This window comes from Alternaria arborescens, assembly GCF_004154835.1.
Source record: "Alternaria arborescens strain FERA 675 chromosome Unknown contig_108, whole genome shotgun sequence".
Taxonomy (NCBI): Eukaryota; Fungi; Ascomycota; class Dothideomycetes; order Pleosporales; family Pleosporaceae; genus Alternaria; species Alternaria arborescens.
The window spans coordinates 2046-22355 of record NW_021167963.1 but is presented as its reverse complement, the minus strand read 5'-3'; the positions used below and the strand labels follow the sequence as shown (position 1 = coordinate 22355).

Below are 20310 nucleotides of genomic sequence, written 5' to 3'. Positions count from 1 at the left end.
ATCTAAGATAATAATACTAGCGCAATTTTTAAATATATATAAGTAAGTTTTGTATAAGTAATACTATTAGGTAATGTCTTGTTCTTAATAAATTAGGCTCTTAAAGATTGCGCGAATTGCTTTCTAGATGTTAGCGCAAAACTCTAACGCTAAGCTAGATTAAGCTAGTTTTGACGCGAAAAGAGCCTCTTTCGCCGCCTTATATTGGTTAGGGTAGGAGTCGCAGTCTGAGTAATGCTGTGTGACTGCCTAGGTGCGAATCTCAGGTATTTCCTCAGCACCACACGCCAGCTGCGCTAGCGCTTTCTGAACCACATCATATTTCAGCTGCACAACAACGGAAGGAGTCCTTTCCTTTGGCTTTGCATGATCACTCGCGCGGTATAATCCATTCGAGAGTATTCAGACAGTCGTCAAGACAAAGTCAAGGTTGTACGAGATACAGCAGTCCCGAGCGACCAGTAAGCTGCTGCCTAACCGAAGAGTTACTACGATGAACACCCTGGAAGATGCTCATACTTGTTCACACTGTCAAGATATAAAGCTTGATGGTACTGGGATCGAGCTGCCTGGGAGAGGCCTGCTCCTTCGACAGTTATTCCAATTCGACTACATTGATGTCAGCGCATTCGCCACAGTTTGCCTACTTTTCTGTTGGTGCCTGCGACTCGCGATACGGGACAGATTGGATCTGAATCCTACTCACAAAGTGTCGTTCTCTGTGAACACGGATTCAGAGGACATTGCACATCTCTACGTTCGCTGGGGGGATGAGTCAGGCCAGGCTTTGGCGACGGGCGACGTCGATAATGATACACCACTGTATGTGTTCCCCAACAAGGGTATGTCTTGCCTGCTCACATTCTTCAAACTTAACTAACGAATACAGATGACCCTTCTGCTACACACATTAGTGCAAGACCTATCAACATGTTCAAAGGGAGGCCAGAGGATCTGCAGCGCTGCCGACTATATCTCAAAGAATGCTTGGGCCATCCAAAGTGTATCAATGCTGCTAACACAGCGAGACATTGTATTGCACCTAAGCGACTCTTGGACGTGCAAGAGTATTCGAACGCGCGATTGCATAGCATTCCACCAGGAGACCACCCTCGATATGTGGCATTGAGCTACTGCTGGAGAAACAAGCAACCAGAGCAAGTCAAGACCAAGAAAGCCAATTTGCAGTCCCGACACGATGTGACCAATCTGTCTGGGTTCCCACAGACGATACAAGATGCTGTCCGAGTATGCTGTTCGCTCGGATTCCATTACATTTGGATCGACGCTCTCTGTATCGTTCAAGACGACGATGAAGAAAAGGCATCAGAGATCGCCAATATGGCAAGCATCTATCGGGGCGCAGCGCTTACAATCGGCGCTGCAAGCGCAGCTAACAGCACGGACGGCTTCCTTCAAGCCCGTACATTCGAACAAGCGTACAGCAAATTGTTTCGCATACCGTACTGTTACAAGCAAGACAATCACATCACACGAGGGTGGGTATTCCTGTCCGAGCTACCAATAAGTGACATATATCAAGAACCCCTCGACGATCGAGGCTGGGCAATGCAGGAAGACATGTTATCTCTCCGCCTACTGAGATTCGGATCAAAGCAAACAACGTGGAGGTGTCCGACCTATCCCGAAAGTCTCAACATATGTGACGGTGGAAGTTGCCCTATCAGGGAAAACGAAGACCCGGACTTTGATGTTCACGATCCGAGTCGGAACGCTGAAGTGCGGTCAAGAATGCTCGAGGACGGTCTTCTGGTATTGTCAAATGTGTACGGAAGCTGGCAGAGAAACATCGAACGATACACCCTTCGAAAACTCTCAGAAGCAAGCGATAGATTGCCGGCTTGTGCAGCTCTGGCTGATAACTGTGGCGAGATAATGGGGTTGCAATCTTCCGATTATCTTGCCGGGTTGTGGAAGCCTGATCTCATGGTGCAGTTGCTGTGGTGTCGGGCCAAGCTACCCGATGTCCCGGTCACAGATTCGCCAACATATTTCGGACCAACTTGGTCATGGGCATCTCTCAATGCGCCAGTTTGGTTCTTCGAGCGTTACCTAACGCTATCTAATCTTACTGTGAAAACAGAAGCCCAATACATCGACAGTCAGATCAAGCACAAGTTCGAGCAATCCCCGTACGCCGAGGTGGAAAGCGGTCGCCTTGTTCTTCAAGGTCGGCTTCGACAAGCGCACTGGCTAGGGTTTGTTCTTGTAGCATCTTCCAGAATACTGCCTGTCGATATAACGTGGGACATCGCTGGTGACGAACATCCGGATAACGTTTGGTGTTTCGAAGTTGTTGGCTCTTTCCTCACTGTGGGTTTGATCCTCGTCAAAAAGGGACACGAGGCTTTCCAGCGTGTTGGCTACTTTGAGTGCAGTGGTGAGAAGGAACATGCATTGATACAAAAGTGGTTCCGCAAGAATGAGCCAAAGATAATTTCAATTGAGTAGCACGTCGGATGGATCCCTAAGGCACACTTAATAGAAGAGCCTTACTTTGCAGTGCTAGCTCAATGCGTCGAAACCTTTCTTCTATGTACTTGCTTGGGTGCGCAAGGCTAACACGGAACAAACCCGGCGTCTCACTATGAAAGTTGCCTCCCCATGCCAAATATACCTTGTGCGTGTACAGCGCTTCTAGTATCCTGTACGCTACACCGCTGTCGTCTATGCCGGTTCGCTTGAGATTGTGATGGCTGCGATATGCGTGGCCAAGGTCCACCCACACGAACAGGCCGGCGTGAGCACTAGTAGTGAAGGGAATGCTGTGCTTCTCCAGATGATCAGTAACAAGCGTGTAGGCAGCGTTTAGCTGATGACGATTCTTGTGCAAGTACTTGATAGTAAAGGCCCAGTCCTTAAGCATCTGCGCGACGATATAGTCCGCGATGAAAGACGGGTAGGAGTAGATAGTAACAGCAGCCACAGCAGCACACAATATAGGGTTGGCAAGAGACACAATACAGTCTAGCTGTTATCTGTTAGCGTAAAACTCCATAGAGATGCTCTGGATAACGTGAACTAGAGTGGGATCTATAACACCTTTAAGCAGCAGCAATAGTACTAAAGTAAAGTAAGGTTCGCGCCAAACTAAGAGTGCGTATATTTCGTTGCTTACTAGATGCAGGCTATGCTTTACACAAAGTGCGACCAGGGCGTATAGCACCTCGCGCGGATAGTAGCGACCTAGTGGATTATAAGGCGAGCACAACAGCAGGCCCCTAACTACAATTCTACGTGCCTAAGCGCGCATTAACGCCTCTTTGTAGCACTTAATTGCTGCTAGGCTAAACAGATCTGTCGTACCAAACGTGACGGCAACAGTTCAAACGTGGGAGCGCAGGCCTAAGGTGGCCTTACTATAGTACAGTCGGCCTACCAAGAAGACATCGCCCTCATCAGCGAGCGCCCAGGCGACATGCTCGAGCGCACTCGAGACTCCATTGGTGACCACAATTTAGTCTGCCTCTAGTGGCTGCGCTGTCTTCAGCTGCGCGCTTAAGAAATGAGCTAAGGCGGTCCGTAGCCGTTGACTTCCCACTGGTCCGTCATCGTATGTCGCGTTGCTGCCAGCGATTTGAACATGTCTTGTCAGGTAAGCCTCTAGTCCCCTACGCATCAGGTAGTTTTTGGCTCCACCTAGGTTCACGAAACCGTCGGGGTTCTCGTGCATGTCCCATTTGTCCCTAATAACCCCCACATCTCGTTGAAAGCCGATCCTGCAACTAAGCTCTAAGCTCTCTCAGACAGCATTGTGTTCGGCGCACTCGATCTTCAACTATCAACACGATTGACTGATTGTTGTCAGAACAGTACCCATGGAGTTCCGCATCGCAGTAAGCAAACGTACCTCCGTTAATCTGATAGTAGTCTCAAGTCTAGGGCACTTGAACACACCAGGCGTGAAAGCATGGCTCAAGTACCCGGACCGAACGCCACCTTTTGCGACATGACCTAACACTATGCAACACTTTCACTTCTTGTCCTCAGATAAACTTTTACCGATCAGCATTGAATGTGAGATGCATAAGCCACATTAGGACGTTGTGAGCATTCGAACGTACTCCGCAAGTAAACTTTGACACTGACATCAGCAGTGCATAAGCTAGTAGTCATATCAGGCGGAAGGCTTGTCTACAGCGAGGAAGGACAGTCTAAGAGGCCTACGTCATCACGAACACCTCGCACTTCTCTTAGATTGACATCTGAATGTATTGTGTATCGAGAATGTAAGTTATAAATACTTAGCTACTACATCACTATGCACCAGAGAGTCTATCCAAAATATTCGGGCGCCAGCAAGTATAAGCGAAGGCTGCGGGGTCTAGGAAGCTGGGCGTTGATCCTACTCCTGTTCTGCATCTTCGACCCGCGCGATCGGGTCACACCATGCGCACATCGCTTAACACACCAACAAGTCCGCAGTACATTATACACGAGTTAAGACGTATCTACCGAACCTCTAGTGATGACGCATGGTATTACACACACACACACACACACACACACGCTTCTTGGTAGCAAAGCGCTCTCATAGTCCGTCGCATTGAACAGCAGGCTCAGAATTATTTCGTTCCTACCATCGCCATGAAGGCATCTCGTGGGAAAGACAAACTTGTGACCTAAGTTATAGCACGTGACACCACTTCTAGTGGCGCATGATGATCATTGATTGTACATGTGACCAGGTGAGAATGTCTTGCTTGCACATCGCCAAAAAGAACTACACCTACGGGATGATCCACAGTTCCAATTCGTGGCTGTTCACTACTATCACCCACAGCATGTCATTCCAAGGTTGTGTCACGTTGATTGTATCCGTGTTGCTAGTAGCTTTTTTAGCACCAGCAAGCAGGAGAGTGAGGATGTCATCCCGTCTATCAGCGACCTCGGTCAGGTATTGTTTACATTATGAAAAGTCACTACTATCAAGCTATAACCTAGCTCCCATGTATCTTATGCCGCCACTCGTCCCATCTCCTTCGTTCTGGTCGTACATATATACTGACACCATGCCCACACTTCCCAGACTCCCTCGGTAGAGCTCGGAAGGCGGGGCTAAGTAGGTCGTGATAGGCGGGGCTAAGCCCAGTTCAATGTCGTCTTTCGCAGATTGTCGATCACTGTAGGTTGAGCCTTGATTGGTGTCTGATGAGAGTCCTCTTATCCCTTCGCATCCGAAGAGCTCTTCATCATTGGACCGCTGTGTCATCCTCGTCGGCTGGGAGAAGTACCCATGTTGTCCATAAGGATTTCTCCACAACTTCTTGGACTTCCTTGACGGACCGCTTTCCGCTTTGCTTCCAGTCTGCGACGATTGTGCATGCGAGGATTTGGCTGGCGAAAACCGTGCCCGAGGTTTCGATGCAACAGACTTGATGGGTTCGAGGTACTTTTTCACGAAGGTCTTGAGCGCTGGTGCATTGGCACAGATGACGCCGATGTGAGCCTCAAGAAGTGTCCAATTCCAGACTTCCCAGAGCTGCCAGGAGACATCGTAGGTCTCATAGAACAGGACCCAGGTTGCGTGCGTTCGTAATGCCCCAAAGGCGGCAGCCCCATAAGCGGTAGCAAATATTGCCATCAGAGCCACTTTTTGGCGAATCGGGATTTGTGCGTTCCAGTATATGAAGTTTGGCAACAGAGCGGTAATCACGTCCTGCACTGTGGAAATCACGCCGGCAGCGACTACGGCAGCGCCCTCGTCGTAGCAATTAAACTTCACACCTTCTGCTATCTTCATGATATCTGACTGCTCCCAATAAGCAGACATAGGGCGACAGACCAAAAAGAAACAGAGGAGGAAAGCGAAAGTGGATGTGATTTGGACCCCAATTGCAGTCCAGGTAACAATCCGAAAGGCTTTCGAGACACCGCGTGAACCCAGACGACGAAAGAAGAGTAGGATAGAGACTTTGACGAGTCCTCCAACGAGGATGACGAGCGTCTCTATCGCTAATATGAGCTTCCTCTGTATTGTGAATAAGGTGAGATCGACATCCCATATGTGTACCCCGCTGTGATACGCGTCTGCCGCTATGAGGAGTTAGCCGTGACTATTGGTTTTCATATCACACAATCTTACTATATGGTACAAGGATGGCTAAGGCAATGATTAATGGCTACTAAAGGTGAGTGCGTGTATATCTTAGTTGTAAGTAGGAAACATACAAGGGCAACTACCATAAGCCAATCATCCCAGCCAGGATTTCGCTGTAGATAGAATCGGACCCAGATTCTTGCGAATATAACGAAAAAGGTAATTGGTGACAGGACACCTGCGATTATGGTCGTCACCCTGCCTCTCCCTTCAGGATTGACATAGTTCGGAGCCGGCCATGAGGCAACGACAGATAGAGGAGGGTGTGGACCGCCGGGCATGTGAGCGTAGATGAAATAGGGAATCGACTCGTTGTTTCGTTGGTATAGCGAACGGGCAGGCCTTGCTTTGGAGCCCTTGATATATATTACGCAGCGCTCCATCTCTCTGCTGCTCATCTTGTCCATTCTAATCCAAGTCTTGTGACAACAGTTGCATCAGGCCGCCACTGGAGCCATGAGTCGAGCCAATAGGTAACGGCATTGCCAGCCTCGGCAAACGACTGATACAGGAATGAGTAGCTGGTAGTGTCCTCGCATGCATACACCCCTTGAACGCCATAATTTAACGGCGTCCCGTAGTCCTCAATTATGATCCCGCCGAGAACCTCGGTAGGCCCCGGCGGGCTTGCGTGCTAGGTGGCTGGCGCACATTCATGCACTGCATTCTTTTCCAGCAAATATAATCCCTTGTGTATTCGAGACAATTACAACACATCGTCCCTTCTGCGAGAGTGGACAGAGACTTCACATCGCGAGGGAGCAGAATGAGATGGCTTCAATCATCGTGAGAATCGATTTTGATCGATGTGAGCATGCATACAAACCCGACATCGGTATAGCATGATCGTCAGTGACGGTACGCTTGTCTCATTTGAATGCAAGTCTGAGCACTTTGTTCCTTTTCAGCGTCTGTTCAAACACCACTAGGTGAAGCTCACAGGATCAGCTGTCACTAATGACATCGGTCTTAGGTCGATGGCGCAAGCAGCTCGTGCAGCTGTCACTTTCAAGATAGGCTTAAGGGGTACCGGGTACCGGGGAGGCCACGCAACGGCGAACAAAGTTTTGGCTCTGGCCAGCGTTCACCCGGTGGCATCATCTTAGCGTCCGTTGCCATGTGCCTTCTGCAGGTCTGTGCAGCCACGCGATCGGCAGTCCTTAGCGAATGCAGCTCCATGCCGACGAGATCACCCTATGTTGATGAGCCATCTGTTGTTACTGCCCATTCCATCACCTGCACAAGTGACTGCGTATGTATTTACTGTGTGCACAGCTTACGCACGATATCGTGTCGTGGAGGAAGGCACTTTTGCCATACTATACATCACGGCTACTGCCGCTGTCACAGCTCCTGCAGTCCAAAGTTTGGGACCGCCGTTTCATTCTGTCACCTGCATGAGCCTAGACGAGATACCTTGCGACAAAGCAGGGCAAATCTACGATGATCCAGGTCAGGAACCTGTTTGCGCGTCAAAAACGGGAAGGGCCGGACGCCTGATCTTTCGAAGGGTCGCACTGACGGAACATGTGGGATTCAGAAGTGGAGATCTCCGACGTGAACATCGGGAGCAAGCAGGCGAAGCACGTCACGCTTGCAAGCGCCATCGAGCGTGCCGAGATAACGGCTATTCACAACTTTGAAAACTGGGTACACGAAGCATGAATGCCGTATGTTCCGCAGCACTTGTGACACGACGGTCTGAAAGGGAGCTGTCATGACAGAAGAGGGAGCCGTCATAACAGAAGATTGTTACTTCAGCATTGAAACATGTTCCGTTATGCTGGGCTCAGTGCGCGAAGCTCGCGAAGGAAATCCTGATCAAGATCATCTCATACGCAGCACTCCTTCCTAGGCTATATGTTAGCAGAAGAAGTGTTGTGCAAACAGTGTTGCGATACATTTTGTGTCTCCAGTTGTGCTTAGTTATGGATGTGATAGGAAATTCGGAGCGATAAATTTGACTATGACTCGCTAGTTTCTCCAAACGTTTCAAGCGGGCCCAAAAGTGGAGGAAAACGCGAGATAGGGCCGATCCATGACTAAATAGAAAGTAGCAATAGGTTGAAGGGTAGAGCGAGAAGGCCTCACCTTTTTATTGTAAAAGTTGAGAGTACTTGATCTGAGTCGAAGCATTCATTGACATCACGAAACGCGACTGATCTCGCGAAAGACTGTGAGCAATTTGTGGGAGCGACATCGTTGAACAAGACGCTAGCCGGTCTACGGGATCGCAGCATGAGCAGCGTGGTATGACGGGCGTTAAGCGTGATCGCTTCAAGCAGCACAAAGCCGCCCCATGCTGCAAGAGACCCATGGACAAAGCAGTATTCTCTCCAAGTCATTGGTCAATGGGCATATTATTGACTCAAGGAGAGGAAGACTTGTTCTGCGGTTCAGAGTTAGACCATGGCTTTTCTCTCCTGCAACACCACGTCACGTGTGCCGCTCTTACCCTTTGACAGACGGTGGCTGCCTCGGCAGCTGGATCATTCGTGGCTGGTCATGACAAATTCCTTTGTGGCCACCCCCTCATGAGTTCGTCGGGCATCGCCGCACCTGCTACTTCTTCATGACTACCCGAGGTGTGTCATTTTCATATCCTGCTAACTACCGCAACGATACTTCCACTTCGAGTTTAGAGTAGTTCCATATGATGTCGTAATCTGACCATTCATCAGGGTCCTAGGTATAAGCGGCGAGCTCTACATCAGCCGTTTGCGAACCATGTAACTATGCTTCAAGCTCCGGATATACTAGTCGCACGGACTTGCGCGATAACGTGACGGGCCGGTAGGCGGATACATCTCGCTCATCACAACTCCACAATAAGATACATTGTTTAAGTCGCTGCTGTAGAACAGCTCGTAGGTGGGTCCAATAGAACCCGGTGTGTATGAACCAAACCCTGCGCTTGAGCAACCAGTAGCTGATATGCAATAGCAATCAAGGTAACGACTGATGCTGTATTGACCGTTGCCTGAAGAGCCTCCCGGTGTGCAAGGTATGCACGCTCGTGACCCCAGCAGGTCTTGTCCGTCAATCACAAGCGTGTCGATGCCGCTGATCATCTTATTGACTGAAACAAAGAGCCTTTCGTTCTCGAGCTGGAGGCACGTCGCAGTCCCGTTGGCGGAGAGATGCGCGTTGTCGAGAGGCAGAAAAGCAAGTGCAACCGATAGAGTGTGGGGTGTTTCGGCTCGCATGTTGCCGGTCAAGCTCGTGGCAGAAGCTTAGCTGAACACAAACATTGAGCCATCGGCGGCCAGGATTATGTACTCGCGCACTTGCTCCATTGTATCTGTGGCGTACCAAGAATTGGTACTCACCTTAGGTGTCTTGGGCAAGATCTGCTGGTTGAAGGAGCAATTCGCATGTTGTTGCGCATACGCTAAGCTCGCATCGCTTAAGATCGCGGAGGTGTTGGCGCTTTTTCGCGGAGAATTGTAAACGGGAATAATGCCAAGTTGAATGATTGCAGAGTCTCGGCATAGTGGACACCGTGTAGAGAAGGAGTGCAAGAGGCAGACAGGCTGTGCTAGGGAGAGTGGAGCTGCAAGATCCCTGATCGGTATTGCGGGAGTGCGATGTCGTCATCGTGCGTGGGCCGAGCACGTCAACTTATATATCAATTCCACATGGGCAGCTTCTTTTCCGTGCGCGAAGAGCATATCATGGCCTGGCAGAGGCAGAATGCGTAGATGCGCACACGATCATGATACTCATACGTTTACGTTGCAATGTTCGTCTTCGAAATGAGAACACGATGGAGGATCCATTTTCACATAGTAATGACGTGCTGGCACGAAACACACGCCTGCCTTAATCTTGGTGATATTAAGACCTGTGGGAAAAAGCTATAGAAGTCTTCTGATTATCGGTATTCGCCGGTGGTAAGAACGTATCTAAGTAAAGAGATCATCGTGAAGGTACAATTGAAGCTAAGAAACGTAGCGCAAAAAAAAAGGCGAAAGGGATCTTAGAGGCTGTCAGCTCCCTGCAAAGCAACCGTGTGCGGTGCAAAGTTTCGAGTAAATGATAAGACGTGAGTTCGGTGGAACGTATTGCAGCATGATCGTAAGTTGCGGATACTATACCGGATGGATGGAGAAACAGAACGTATCTTGCAAGCCACAAGGCTCCATAACAAACGCAAAGTATTGCATGCAGAAGAAGGGGCCATGGCCGTTGCTCGAGCGCTGCGAAGCAAGCCCTTGTTATTACGCCTGATAAGCTCAAAGCATGTGCTATCCGTTGTTGTTCTCTTCCCACTTAGGAGTTCCTGCTGAGAGTCCCAAGTTCAGCCTAGACATCCTACTCAAAGAGCTTAGCTCACCAAAATATACTTTAGAGAGATATATAAATGATCGTAAAGAGACATGAGTTTTAAGAGAGTCTTAAGGCGTGCCTTTCAAAGCACGATCTGAAGTCTGGAAACATACCTATAAAGATCACGAAGATGCTCCCTTGCTTTGTAAGCTATCACATTGAGCTGATCGCATAGTTTGGTCATCTAGTTTTCTTGACTTCTCTCTTCCAACGCTTACGTTCAGACTTGACAAAAGCCTATCCGCATCCCCAAGACTAGCTAGCAATGCCGACAGCAAGCTATAAGCATAGCTCAACAGTGAAAAAGGGAATCAACAGAGAATGCGATCAAGTCGGCCATTGAGGTAATTCATTGAACATCTACTTCAGCATCCGCTGGCTGTATTCGTTCTTCCATCCATTATCCAAACCATCCTAATTACAAGTCGTGCAACGCTGACTGTCGTATCCGCCAAGCTAGTTCTACGGACACCAACCGTCGTTAGGGTCAGCCCTACAGTCAAACGCTGTTAGCTATCGTCGTCGTTACACAGTGAGGATTAGGATTATACACTTACTTGACATACCAGTCGTACTTGGTGGACTCGCCCCCTTGCCAGCCGCCATTTATCTTATCTTCCGGTCTTGATATGCAGTCTTTGGCGGCCAAGGTATATCCTCCGTTTCCCCTCCAGCCCACTGCGAGATCCACCCTGATACCGTTGCAACGGCTGTTGGCACACCAGGTTTTGGTAGTGCCAGTATTTTAGAATCAGCCTGCAAGCTGGCTGTTATTGCACAGGTCTTTGATAGCACCCTTGAACGAATTCTTGTTGCAGTCGTCAATCCAGCTCTGACCGCCGGAGTAGCAGCCGGCCATAGTGCCGGTGACCGAGGCCAGAAGAACGAGAGGGGTAAAGAGCTTCATCGTTAAGCTTTTGGTTCAAGAAGAGCTGAGATTGAATGTCTTGGTGCTGTTGACCTGAAATCTGATGATGGAGAGGATAACAAAAGAGAGGCGAGCGACTGTTCTTATACTCGACATAGTTCACTACTAGTGGACCGGGCTATATCTTCCAATCTCCACTTCAGGCTGGGCGCATGTCGACTATGCAATCAAAGAGACTGGAATCCTGCTCAGTGATGTTTCTTCGAGGGATATTGGGGATTACAGGCACTGTCGGCCAACCCGCGTGCGAGCAACTTTGGTGAAAGAATGCGCTACTAACTGGGAGTGAATGGTAGAATTGGATGCCTTGAAAACTCATGCAATGCCACCCGTGCATTGTTATAACAAGATTTATCCACAGAACGAACTCGAAGGGCATTTTCACATGGCCAGTGCAAATAATAACTCGAACGAACAACCCGTCTTGCGAAGTTACAGATCTATAATAAGGCAAGACACCAGAAGGCGATGAGTCGTTACTGTACCTAACTGATAGCGCCCGTCCAAACACTCTACGGGAACCGTTAGATAGTGCCTTAGACCATGATGAATCTATGAACTCCAATGTGATATTAAAATCAGAACGACATTCACTCTCCGAAAGTTATCACTAAGCGAGCTGTTGGGCGTAAGATACTTAATTACGCCTTGGTGGAGTATTTTGCGCATTCGACGTCTGCAAATATTAGAGACCTGCCTGATTGGGGAAGAATGGACGCTACATGAAGGTGAAGAGTAAGGGTGTCTGCAACTGAGCGGAGTCTTACCACTATAGGATGTATCTCCACGCAACGGACCTGCGGATCATACAACAGTCGGGTAATGTTCTCACCAACGTCCCGCGTCAAATTTCATTCCTCAAGGCGTAACCGCAATCATCAGCTTCATCAATCTGGAAGCATACAGGGACATAGATAGCGGGTACTCCTTTCCAGATCCTATGTTCTCTTAACGAGCTAGAAGCTGGAAACCTCGTTGGTGCACTGCGAATCTTGCCACACTGCTAGATTATGACTTCATTCACGCGCAATCCACGTCTTCATAGCCCCTGTACCGCGTATCCACCATTCTGGAGTCTAGATCCGTGGCAATTTGCCTAAACAACGCGTCAAAAACAGTCAATGCATGCCATGGCTTCACGCGAACCATAGACCAATCGAAGATAGATAAAGAAGCGGCGTGAAGCCAATCACGCCCTCCCTCACAATGTTTATTGGTGGCCGCTCCACAGCGTGCACAAGAGCTTGCATCGCATTGGGGTACGTCTATATATAGGAACTCAAATCCAGTCTAGAACCATGACTTCGGCGGCTCTGTGCCCTTCAACTTTCGGTACAAGAAATCCCTGGTCCTTCGCAACGCATATGAATTCGTGGTTGCGACTCCATGCTCGCCTCCCGGGATAACCACCAAGTCAAAGTCTTTGTCTGCTTGAGTGAGCGCGTTGACAACCTGCATCGTGCTTGCCGGATCGACATTCGTGTCAAGCTCGCCAACAGTAAGTAGCAGGCTACCTTCTAGCTTTCCTGCATTCACAACATTGGAGCTATCTTCGTAGCTCTGGTCGACGGGGTACCCCATCCATGCCTCGTTCCACCACAACTTGTCCATGCGGTTGTCATGACATCCACAATCTGCTGCAGCGACGCTATAAAAATCGTTATGAAAGAGAAGAGCACTCATGGCATTCTGACCGCCAGCGGAACCTCCGTATACTCCAACGCGGCTGGTATCCATCCAAGGGCGGGTTGAAGCGGCCGCCTTCATCCATGCAATACGATCGGGGAATCCTGCGTCTTTGAGATTCTTGTGGCATACGTCATGGAAAGCCTTGGAGCGCCAGTTGGTGCCCATGCCGTCGATGAGGACGACAACAAAACCCTGGTTTGCAATCCGATGGGCCTCGTCGTGACTCATGTACGCTTTTGGTACAAAGAAGTCATGTGGTCCAGCGTAGATCTTCTCGATAACGGGGTACTTTGTGCTGTTGTCCATCTGGTAAGGGCGGAAAACAAGGCCGTAGATCAGGGTAGAGTTGTCTCTGCCCGGGGCTGCGAAGCGCTCGGGTATGGGCCAGAGAAGGGAGTCAAGATTCCCTTCGTAAACATCAGCGGTCTTGTTTCCAGTCTCGGCGTCACGCGTAACGGTCTTCTCGGCCATATCCATACGAGACCATGTATCTGTAAACGTCGATCTGTCATCGTTGAAATACCAGGAATGGTCGCCATCACCTTCGGTCAAGATCTTGAAATCTGAACCATCGAAATTAACTCGCGCTAGGTGGGCGTAGTAGGGATCCTGGCCGGACACAGCACCAAGAACCTTGATCCAGATTTGTCGTTTCAACTCGTCGACGTAGTCCACGGAACGCACAACCCATTCTCCTTTCGTGATCTGGTTTTTCACTTTCCCGCTTTCCATGTCGTACAGATAGAGATGATTCCAACCGTCGCGCTCACTGGCCCAGATCAACTCGCTTGAATTCGAACTCTTGAGCTCCTTGTAGTAGAGCTTTTGTGAGTAATCAACAAAGGTATCGCTTTTGTCCTCGACCAATGCGCGCACATGTCCGTTGGTATTCATGCCAACTATACGCACAACCTGATGTCCACGTTGGTTGTAAATGAAGCGAAATTCGGTGCCCTCTGCGTTCCATCCACCATCCAGTGAGTAAAGCTGGTATGGATTCTCGAATAACGTGTTATCCGTGGCAACCTCGCGTTTGTCCGTCAAATCGAACATTCGAGGCCGATCAATGGTTACATTGTCACCAGGCTTAAGGTACTGGAATTGATGCAAGCGGGGTTGCAGCTGGTCGTAAGGGCTCGACTCGACTTCGTACACAATGTGGTCCTGGGCGGGCGTAGATTGGAATACGACGACGAATTCGTTGTTTGGTGAAGGGTACGTTATGTTGTTGAAGGGACTATCTTCCGTTCCTGTTGTCGACATTTGCACCTCCCGCCCATCCGAATCCCGGTACCAGACATTGTTGTCTCTGAAGAAGACAGGCGAATTCTCGGTCCCGTTATTCTGGCGTTTGATAAGGCTTCCTAAATCCTCGGCATGTATAGTTTTGAGTTGTGGCGAGGCCGCGCGCGCGGGACGAAGGTCATCTTGCGCGGCAGAGGTCTGAGGTACAGATGCTAATAACAAAGAAAATGCAATATGCATGTAACGAATGTAGGTGTGCATGACTGAATACAGACTAAAGAATGTGGTTGAGTGAAACGACTGTGTGGCCAACGACTATCTTGTGGCCTTACCCGATAAAGGAAAGACGAGTAACGTTGAAGCAACAGCGATTATTTGCATACTTATAACAGGTGCGCAACGCATGACGGTCCTCTCCCAATTTGTGATTACGAGGTAGCTCGTGTACTTGGTCCGTGGCTGGCGAAGACTCCTGAATTTCGATCGTGCCCCGCTTTAGCAAGCTAAAATTGTCGTTCGGCGCTGTGTACTCGGCCGTTTTGGTTTCGCACGCAGTTGCATACCGGCACGGCTCGCATCGCTCCATGAGCGCCGTACCTGTACCGAGGCATTGGGTCCTAGACCGTGTCATTCTCGTATTCTCGTGACGGGAAGGCGAGGCACAATCCTGGTTGCAACTCGCGCGGCCACGTGACGAGCGCCTGGACCGCGTGTAGACACGTATCGAGTAGGTTGCTGACGATCTCAGGCTGTTGTTAGTCTTGGTGATAAACCTGCAGTACTTTTCTGCTACGATAGCCTCAATTTTCTTCTAGCACTTCTCACAGCTCAATGTCACGGATTAGAACGTCAACTTATTTTAGATCATTAGACGTACTAACCAAGCGAGATGATCCGTGCGGGAACATCAAAGTCGAACAATGGCTCTCTCTTCTTCACAACCTAGTATTTCACAGATTATATGGTTTTAATTCATACTGCTACCCGTTGCGTGACCTTGGGTGCCTAGAATCCCGCTCTGGACTTGTATCCTTCTATATCATATCAGCGCTCATCAGCCGCACTTAAACTGACAAGAGTCACAATAAGACTCCGCCTATCCTCCGAGGCAGGAACCATCTTTGTCGAAAGTTTCCATCGTCCATGTCAGACACCTACGTACCGGATGTTCGGCTGCGGTGGTGTCTTCATACCATTTCCAATGAAGTAATCTACATGGGCATTCTGCAGATAACCCTTCAGCGTCATTCCGTTCCGGTAGTTTGGATTGTGCGCCAGCGTGTACAGTCTCCGTTTCGTCGGCTGGTCAGTAGTAAAGATAATCAGCTCACTCATATCCTCATTCGTTGTAATGACCTCTTCCCTCCAATCACCGAATATGTCGCCTAGAAAAGCTGGATTGGGATCACCAGGGTTCACTGCACCGTAATCGCTGATGCGGAACAAGCGGGGTAGCGAGGAAGATGTAGTAGGAGTCTCTGGGTTCCATTTTTCCACTTTGCCGTCGTTGTACAGTTCCATTGTGTCGTCACCGTCCCACCAGAGACCCAGATGTGCCCAGGGAGCGAGTTCGCTACTATTGGTGATGGTGGAGTTGCTGGGCGCGTTGTACAGTCCGTTTCCGCCTGCACTCCAGGACTCCATGCCGGGATGGTTGGGATCGATATCACCAATCATGCCTCGACCAATATCTCCGACGGCGTCACCGTAGTGCTTCCATAGTACCTCGCCTGTGCGTGCGTCGTAGTAGTACTCCCACAGTTTGGATGGGTTATCTTGCTGGACGCCATAACCCTGTAGACCCGGTCTTTCCGGATCGATCTTGGCGACTTGCCAGCGGTCGCCGTGCCCGATACCTGAGTCTGTGAGCGAGTAGCGCATGGTTCCGTTTCCTTCAAGCAGGAACATAATTTCGCCAACCTCATCGACGCCGTCGCCGTCGACATCAAGAATGCGAGTGTTGTGTCCGTCAGATCCTGCTCCAGCGTTCTGGTCGTCCCAAATCCATTTTTGGTCTAGTCTAGTGCCATCAAAGGTCCATGCGGCCATGATACGGTTGAAGACTTTGTCGTCACGGCGGTTCTTCATGAAGCCTACGATGTGCGGTGTGGTGCCGTCGAGGTAGCCGATGCCCAAACGTGCGGCGAAAGGCCCGTGCTCTATATAGTCGTTTGGAATAGAGATTGATGCGCGAAGAGCACCTGTTTGGCCGTCTAGGACAGCGATGAATTGCTCGTCGTCGTTACTTCCTTCGTCGAATATGGCTCCGTCGCCAAATATAACACCATTGGCTATGCGTACGATGACTTCGGCAAATCCATCGCTGTCGAGATCGTACACGGTCAAGCCATCCCAATGACCGACGTCAAGGGCTGCTGATCCCGGTTCGATATTGTTCTGATTCTCGCTATTAGGTCCCATGCCCGCTTCCCACAGAAATTCACCGTTGCTGCGGTAGGCTTCAAAGCTTTGCTGAACGCCATGTCTGTCGACGACGTAGCCGTACTCGCCGCTTCCATCAAGATCACCAACCCACACGTACTTGATCTGATCACCTGATCTGATAGGAACACGTATAAGCGGCTCTTGCCTCGTATCAGCCTGAAGTGTGTAGCTCGAATTGACAGCCGATCGCTCATTCCCACCGATAACTGACCGTACCCAGTATTCGTTAGATCGGCTGAGATCAGGTCCGGAGTCCAGATAGTTCGTGCCGCCAGTAAGAGGCTCTGGATTGAGTCTCGTCGCGTTGGCGCCATCCGTTGAGCGATAGATATTGAAAGCGATGTCTTCTGGATCAAGACCAAGTAGTCGCCAGCTGATGAAAGCGCTGTCGTTCTGGGCACGAACAGCGACAATACCTCGCCCAAGGTTTTCCATCGGTCGAGGTGAGGATTGCCGCTTTGTTGTTCGTGATGCTACTGCGCACGCCGCAGCAAAGATGAGAACATGGAAGAATCCCTTCATTGTCTCGGGTTACTTTTGTGTATGATCAAAGAGCTCATGGATATCCGAGATTGTGCACTCGTTGTTACAACTATGCTCTGCGACCAGACGACCTTTATACCTCTATCAATTTTGCTCGGACTGGACCAAGCACACCCATACGCCAGTCATGGCGAAACTTCGTGCTGATGCGCAACCAAGCCGGGGTATCTTCACCGGGGTGAACCGACTGTATACCATGCGGACAAACCTCTGTGCTAACTTGTAACGATCAGCATTTGAGCATCACAATGGATGTGTTTTCTTTAAGTTGTTCATCTAATTAAAAGTTGCGCGCAGATCCCGCCTAACCCAGCGGGTGATGTTTCAGCCAAGACAGCTAAGGATAGCCCTGCGCTTTTCCACCAGTAGCGATGCTGTGAACTTCCAAAATCTCCGCGAGTTCAGCATGAGGCTGTGTCGTTCATCTGATATCAATGAACCGATACCGAAGTCATTGCTCCGAAGGCCGAAAGCCTTGCGATGACGACTTTGTGTCGCTGAAAAACACACCTGGCTTGTTTCTCGTATCTTTCTTACTCTGAAGACGACTTCCTCCAATCCATAGTTCGGGTCTTTACCCCGCACCTAGCTATCACTCTAACGAGCAACGAAGTGTATCTGTCCAATCATCATCACTGAGATGTGTCAGCTCCCAAAGTACCTCAGGCCTAACACATGGGAATACATCTTGGGCATGGGATGAGGTCCGTTCCAATCAGGGAGCTTAGCGCTGACTCCATCACCGGAAATGTAGCACCAGCATCAGCCTTATCCGCTATCGCTGCATCGATCATGTAGACACGGCACAAGGTGTCACTCAACCCCTTGACATGCGCGGCTTGACAGGACATAGAGTGGTAATTCTGAGAAAGTAGGCCCTACAACCGTTGATGGTGCTTACGGGGCGTAAATTTCAGACGGCTTGATGCAATAGGATGCCTTACGCTGAGCGACTTGATACTAGTACATCGGAAGTTCTGGTAATAGCCTCGGCAATTTGTATTGACATGGTTGCCTGGGTATCGAGGGGGCCGTGGGGCGACGGGGCGTATAGGTCATCGCCACACTTGCTTGTAGCATATATTGCAGGTTGGTGCACCACCAATTCCTGTCAAGATCCAATCTTTCAGTGCACAAGGTACCATGACGACCAGCAAAACGATTGATACTGACATCCTCATTGTAGGCGGAGGATTCGGTGGTGTGTACGCAGTATGGCGATTACGGGCTGAAGGTTTCAAAATCCATCTGTTCGAAGGCACTCAACGGCTAGGCGGTGTATGGAGTAACAACACCTATCCCGGAGCTCGAGTCGACTCGGAGTTTCCCTTTTATCAGCTTTCGATCCCGGACGTATACAAAACATGGACCTGGTCCGAACGATTCCCGGGGTGGCAGGAATTGCAAAGATACTTCGACCATGTTGACAAAGTTCTAAACATTGGCAAGGATTCCACGTTCAATGCACTGGTAAACAAGGCCACCTTCGATACCGAGCTCGGTCGCTGGACAGTGCAGACTGAACAAGGCCACGTGGCTACCTGCAAGCACCTCCTGCTGTGTACGGGCTCGACTTACAAGCAACATATGCCAACATGGGAGGGCCTCGAACAATATACTGGAATGTTATTACACTCCAGCAAGTGGCCGAAGGAAGGCGTGAACGCACATGGCAAACGAGTTGCAGTTGTTGGAAGTGGCTCGACAGCTCTGCAGATCGTGCCAGAGATGGCAAGGAAAGCTAAACAGCTCGTGGCATTAATCCGTACGCCAAACATGGCACTTCCTATGAGACAGCGGAAACTCTCTTTGGAGGAGCAGGATTCGCTGAAGGGTTATTTGAACAGCGTGCTGAGGACCGCTGCTCGGAATTCATTTAGCGGATTCCCATACAACCCACCACCTGCTCCATCCCCGCAGATGCTATCGGAAGAGGAAAGAGAGAAGTTTCTTGAAGAGCTGTATCAACGCGGCGGCTTCAACTTTGCAGGTGGAAACTTTTCCTCTGCTTTGGTCGATCGCAAAGACAACCGCATGGTATACGACTATTGGGCCCGGAAAACGCGTGCCCGTATTCAGGACCCAAAGAAGCGAGATATTCTCGCGCCTCTCGAGCCACCACATCCCATCATAGCGAAACGGAATGGTCTTGAGCAGGATTACTACGAGGTATGCGATCAGGATCATGTCAGAATTGTGGATCTGAAAGCGACGCCTATTGAGACCTTTACAAAGGCAGGCCTGCAAGTTGGAGGGGAAGAGATACCACTTGATATCATCGTTCTGGCGACAGGCTTCGACAACTACACAGGCGCATTCTCTACGATGGGCATCGAAGGAACTGATGGAAAGACATTGATGGATCGGTGGAAGGATGGTGTTCGAACGCATCTGGGTTTGATGGCTCCTCGTCATCCTAATATGTGGATGATATACGGGCCTCAAGGTAAGCTGCATCGCACAAATAGCGAGATGATACAGCTGACAGCGATGAAGCGCCCACTGCATTAGGTAACGGACCAACGATACTTGAGGTTCAGGTTGACATTGTTGTGGACATGATTAAAAAGGTGCGGGATGAAAAGATCAGGTATCTCGATGCCACCCTTGAAGCGGCACAAGCGTGGGCAGATGATATCGCAGCAACGAGCAAGTTCTTGGTGTTAGAGGATGCGGACAGCTGGTATATGGGCGCAAACATTCCTGGGAAGAAGAGAGAGATGTTGAACTATCTGAAAGGCTTGGTCGAGTATGACAGGTCGTGCAGGGCCGCAATGCCGGACTGGGAAGGGTTTGTTGTTGAGAAATAAAAGTGCAACACATGAGGGTCCAGGTCAATTGGATGCGGCCCGTATCGCGTCGGAGCGACTTACTCCAACACGACCTAAAATCTCCAGCCTGCCGATATCAGCCCGTAAAGAGTATAAGTTAGAACATGCGCTAATGCTCGAGACGGAGTGTAAAGTCTAGTTAGTTGCCCACAGATATTAAACGCTTTATCTATCATAAC

At 49.7% G+C, this 20310-nt stretch overlaps 7 protein-coding genes across 7 annotated transcripts; 2 read left to right on the top strand and 5 right to left on the bottom strand.

The window, feature by feature from the left end:
• Window positions 1–493: 493 nt before the first annotated feature.
• Window positions 494–2472, top strand: AA0111_g12797 (hypothetical protein; the record flags this gene model as incomplete). Its single annotated transcript, XM_028646822.1, has 2 exons — window positions 494–842; window positions 890–2472. The coding sequence occupies 2 exons, from the start codon at window positions 494–496 to the stop codon at window positions 2470–2472; spliced, it is 1932 nt and encodes a 643-aa protein (XP_028499600.1).
• A 2482-nt stretch (window positions 2473–4954) lies between these two features.
• AA0111_g12796 (hypothetical protein) lies at window positions 4955–6528 on the bottom strand (the record flags this gene model as incomplete). The annotated part of the gene is made up of 3 exons (XM_028646821.1): window positions 4955–6057; window positions 6107–6143; window positions 6193–6528. The coding sequence occupies 3 exons, from the start codon at window positions 6526–6528 to the stop codon at window positions 4955–4957; spliced, it is 1476 nt and encodes a 491-aa protein (XP_028499599.1).
• Window positions 6529–8877: 2349 nt separating this feature from the next.
• AA0111_g12795 (hypothetical protein) lies at window positions 8878–9327 on the bottom strand (the record flags this gene model as incomplete). The annotated part of the gene is made up of 1 exon (XM_028646820.1): window positions 8878–9327. One exon carries the CDS (start codon window positions 9325–9327, stop codon window positions 8878–8880), a length of 450 nt encoding a protein of 149 aa, XP_028499598.1.
• A 1874-nt stretch (window positions 9328–11201) lies between these two features.
• AA0111_g12794 (hypothetical protein) lies at window positions 11202–11309 on the bottom strand (the record flags this gene model as incomplete). The annotated part of the gene is made up of 1 exon (XM_028646819.1): window positions 11202–11309. The coding sequence occupies one exon, from the start codon at window positions 11307–11309 to the stop codon at window positions 11202–11204; it is 108 nt and encodes a 35-aa protein (XP_028499597.1).
• A 1359-nt stretch (window positions 11310–12668) lies between these two features.
• On the bottom strand, window positions 12669–14573 carry AA0111_g12793 (hypothetical protein; the record flags this gene model as incomplete). Its single annotated transcript, XM_028646818.1, has 1 exon — window positions 12669–14573. The coding sequence occupies one exon, from the start codon at window positions 14571–14573 to the stop codon at window positions 12669–12671; it is 1905 nt and encodes a 634-aa protein (XP_028499603.1).
• An 885-nt stretch (window positions 14574–15458) lies between these two features.
• On the bottom strand, window positions 15459–17279 carry AA0111_g12792 (hypothetical protein; the record flags this gene model as incomplete). Its single annotated transcript, XM_028646817.1, has 1 exon — window positions 15459–17279. One exon carries the CDS (start codon window positions 17277–17279, stop codon window positions 15459–15461), a length of 1821 nt encoding a protein of 606 aa, XP_028499602.1.
• Window positions 17280–18443: 1164 nt separating this feature from the next.
• Window positions 18444–20110, top strand: AA0111_g12791 (Baeyer-Villiger monooxygenase; the record flags this gene model as incomplete). Its single annotated transcript, XM_028646816.1, has 2 exons — window positions 18444–19746; window positions 19797–20110. The coding sequence occupies 2 exons, from the start codon at window positions 18444–18446 to the stop codon at window positions 20108–20110; spliced, it is 1617 nt and encodes a 538-aa protein (XP_028499601.1).
• Between the last annotated feature and the right edge of the window lie 200 nt (window positions 20111–20310).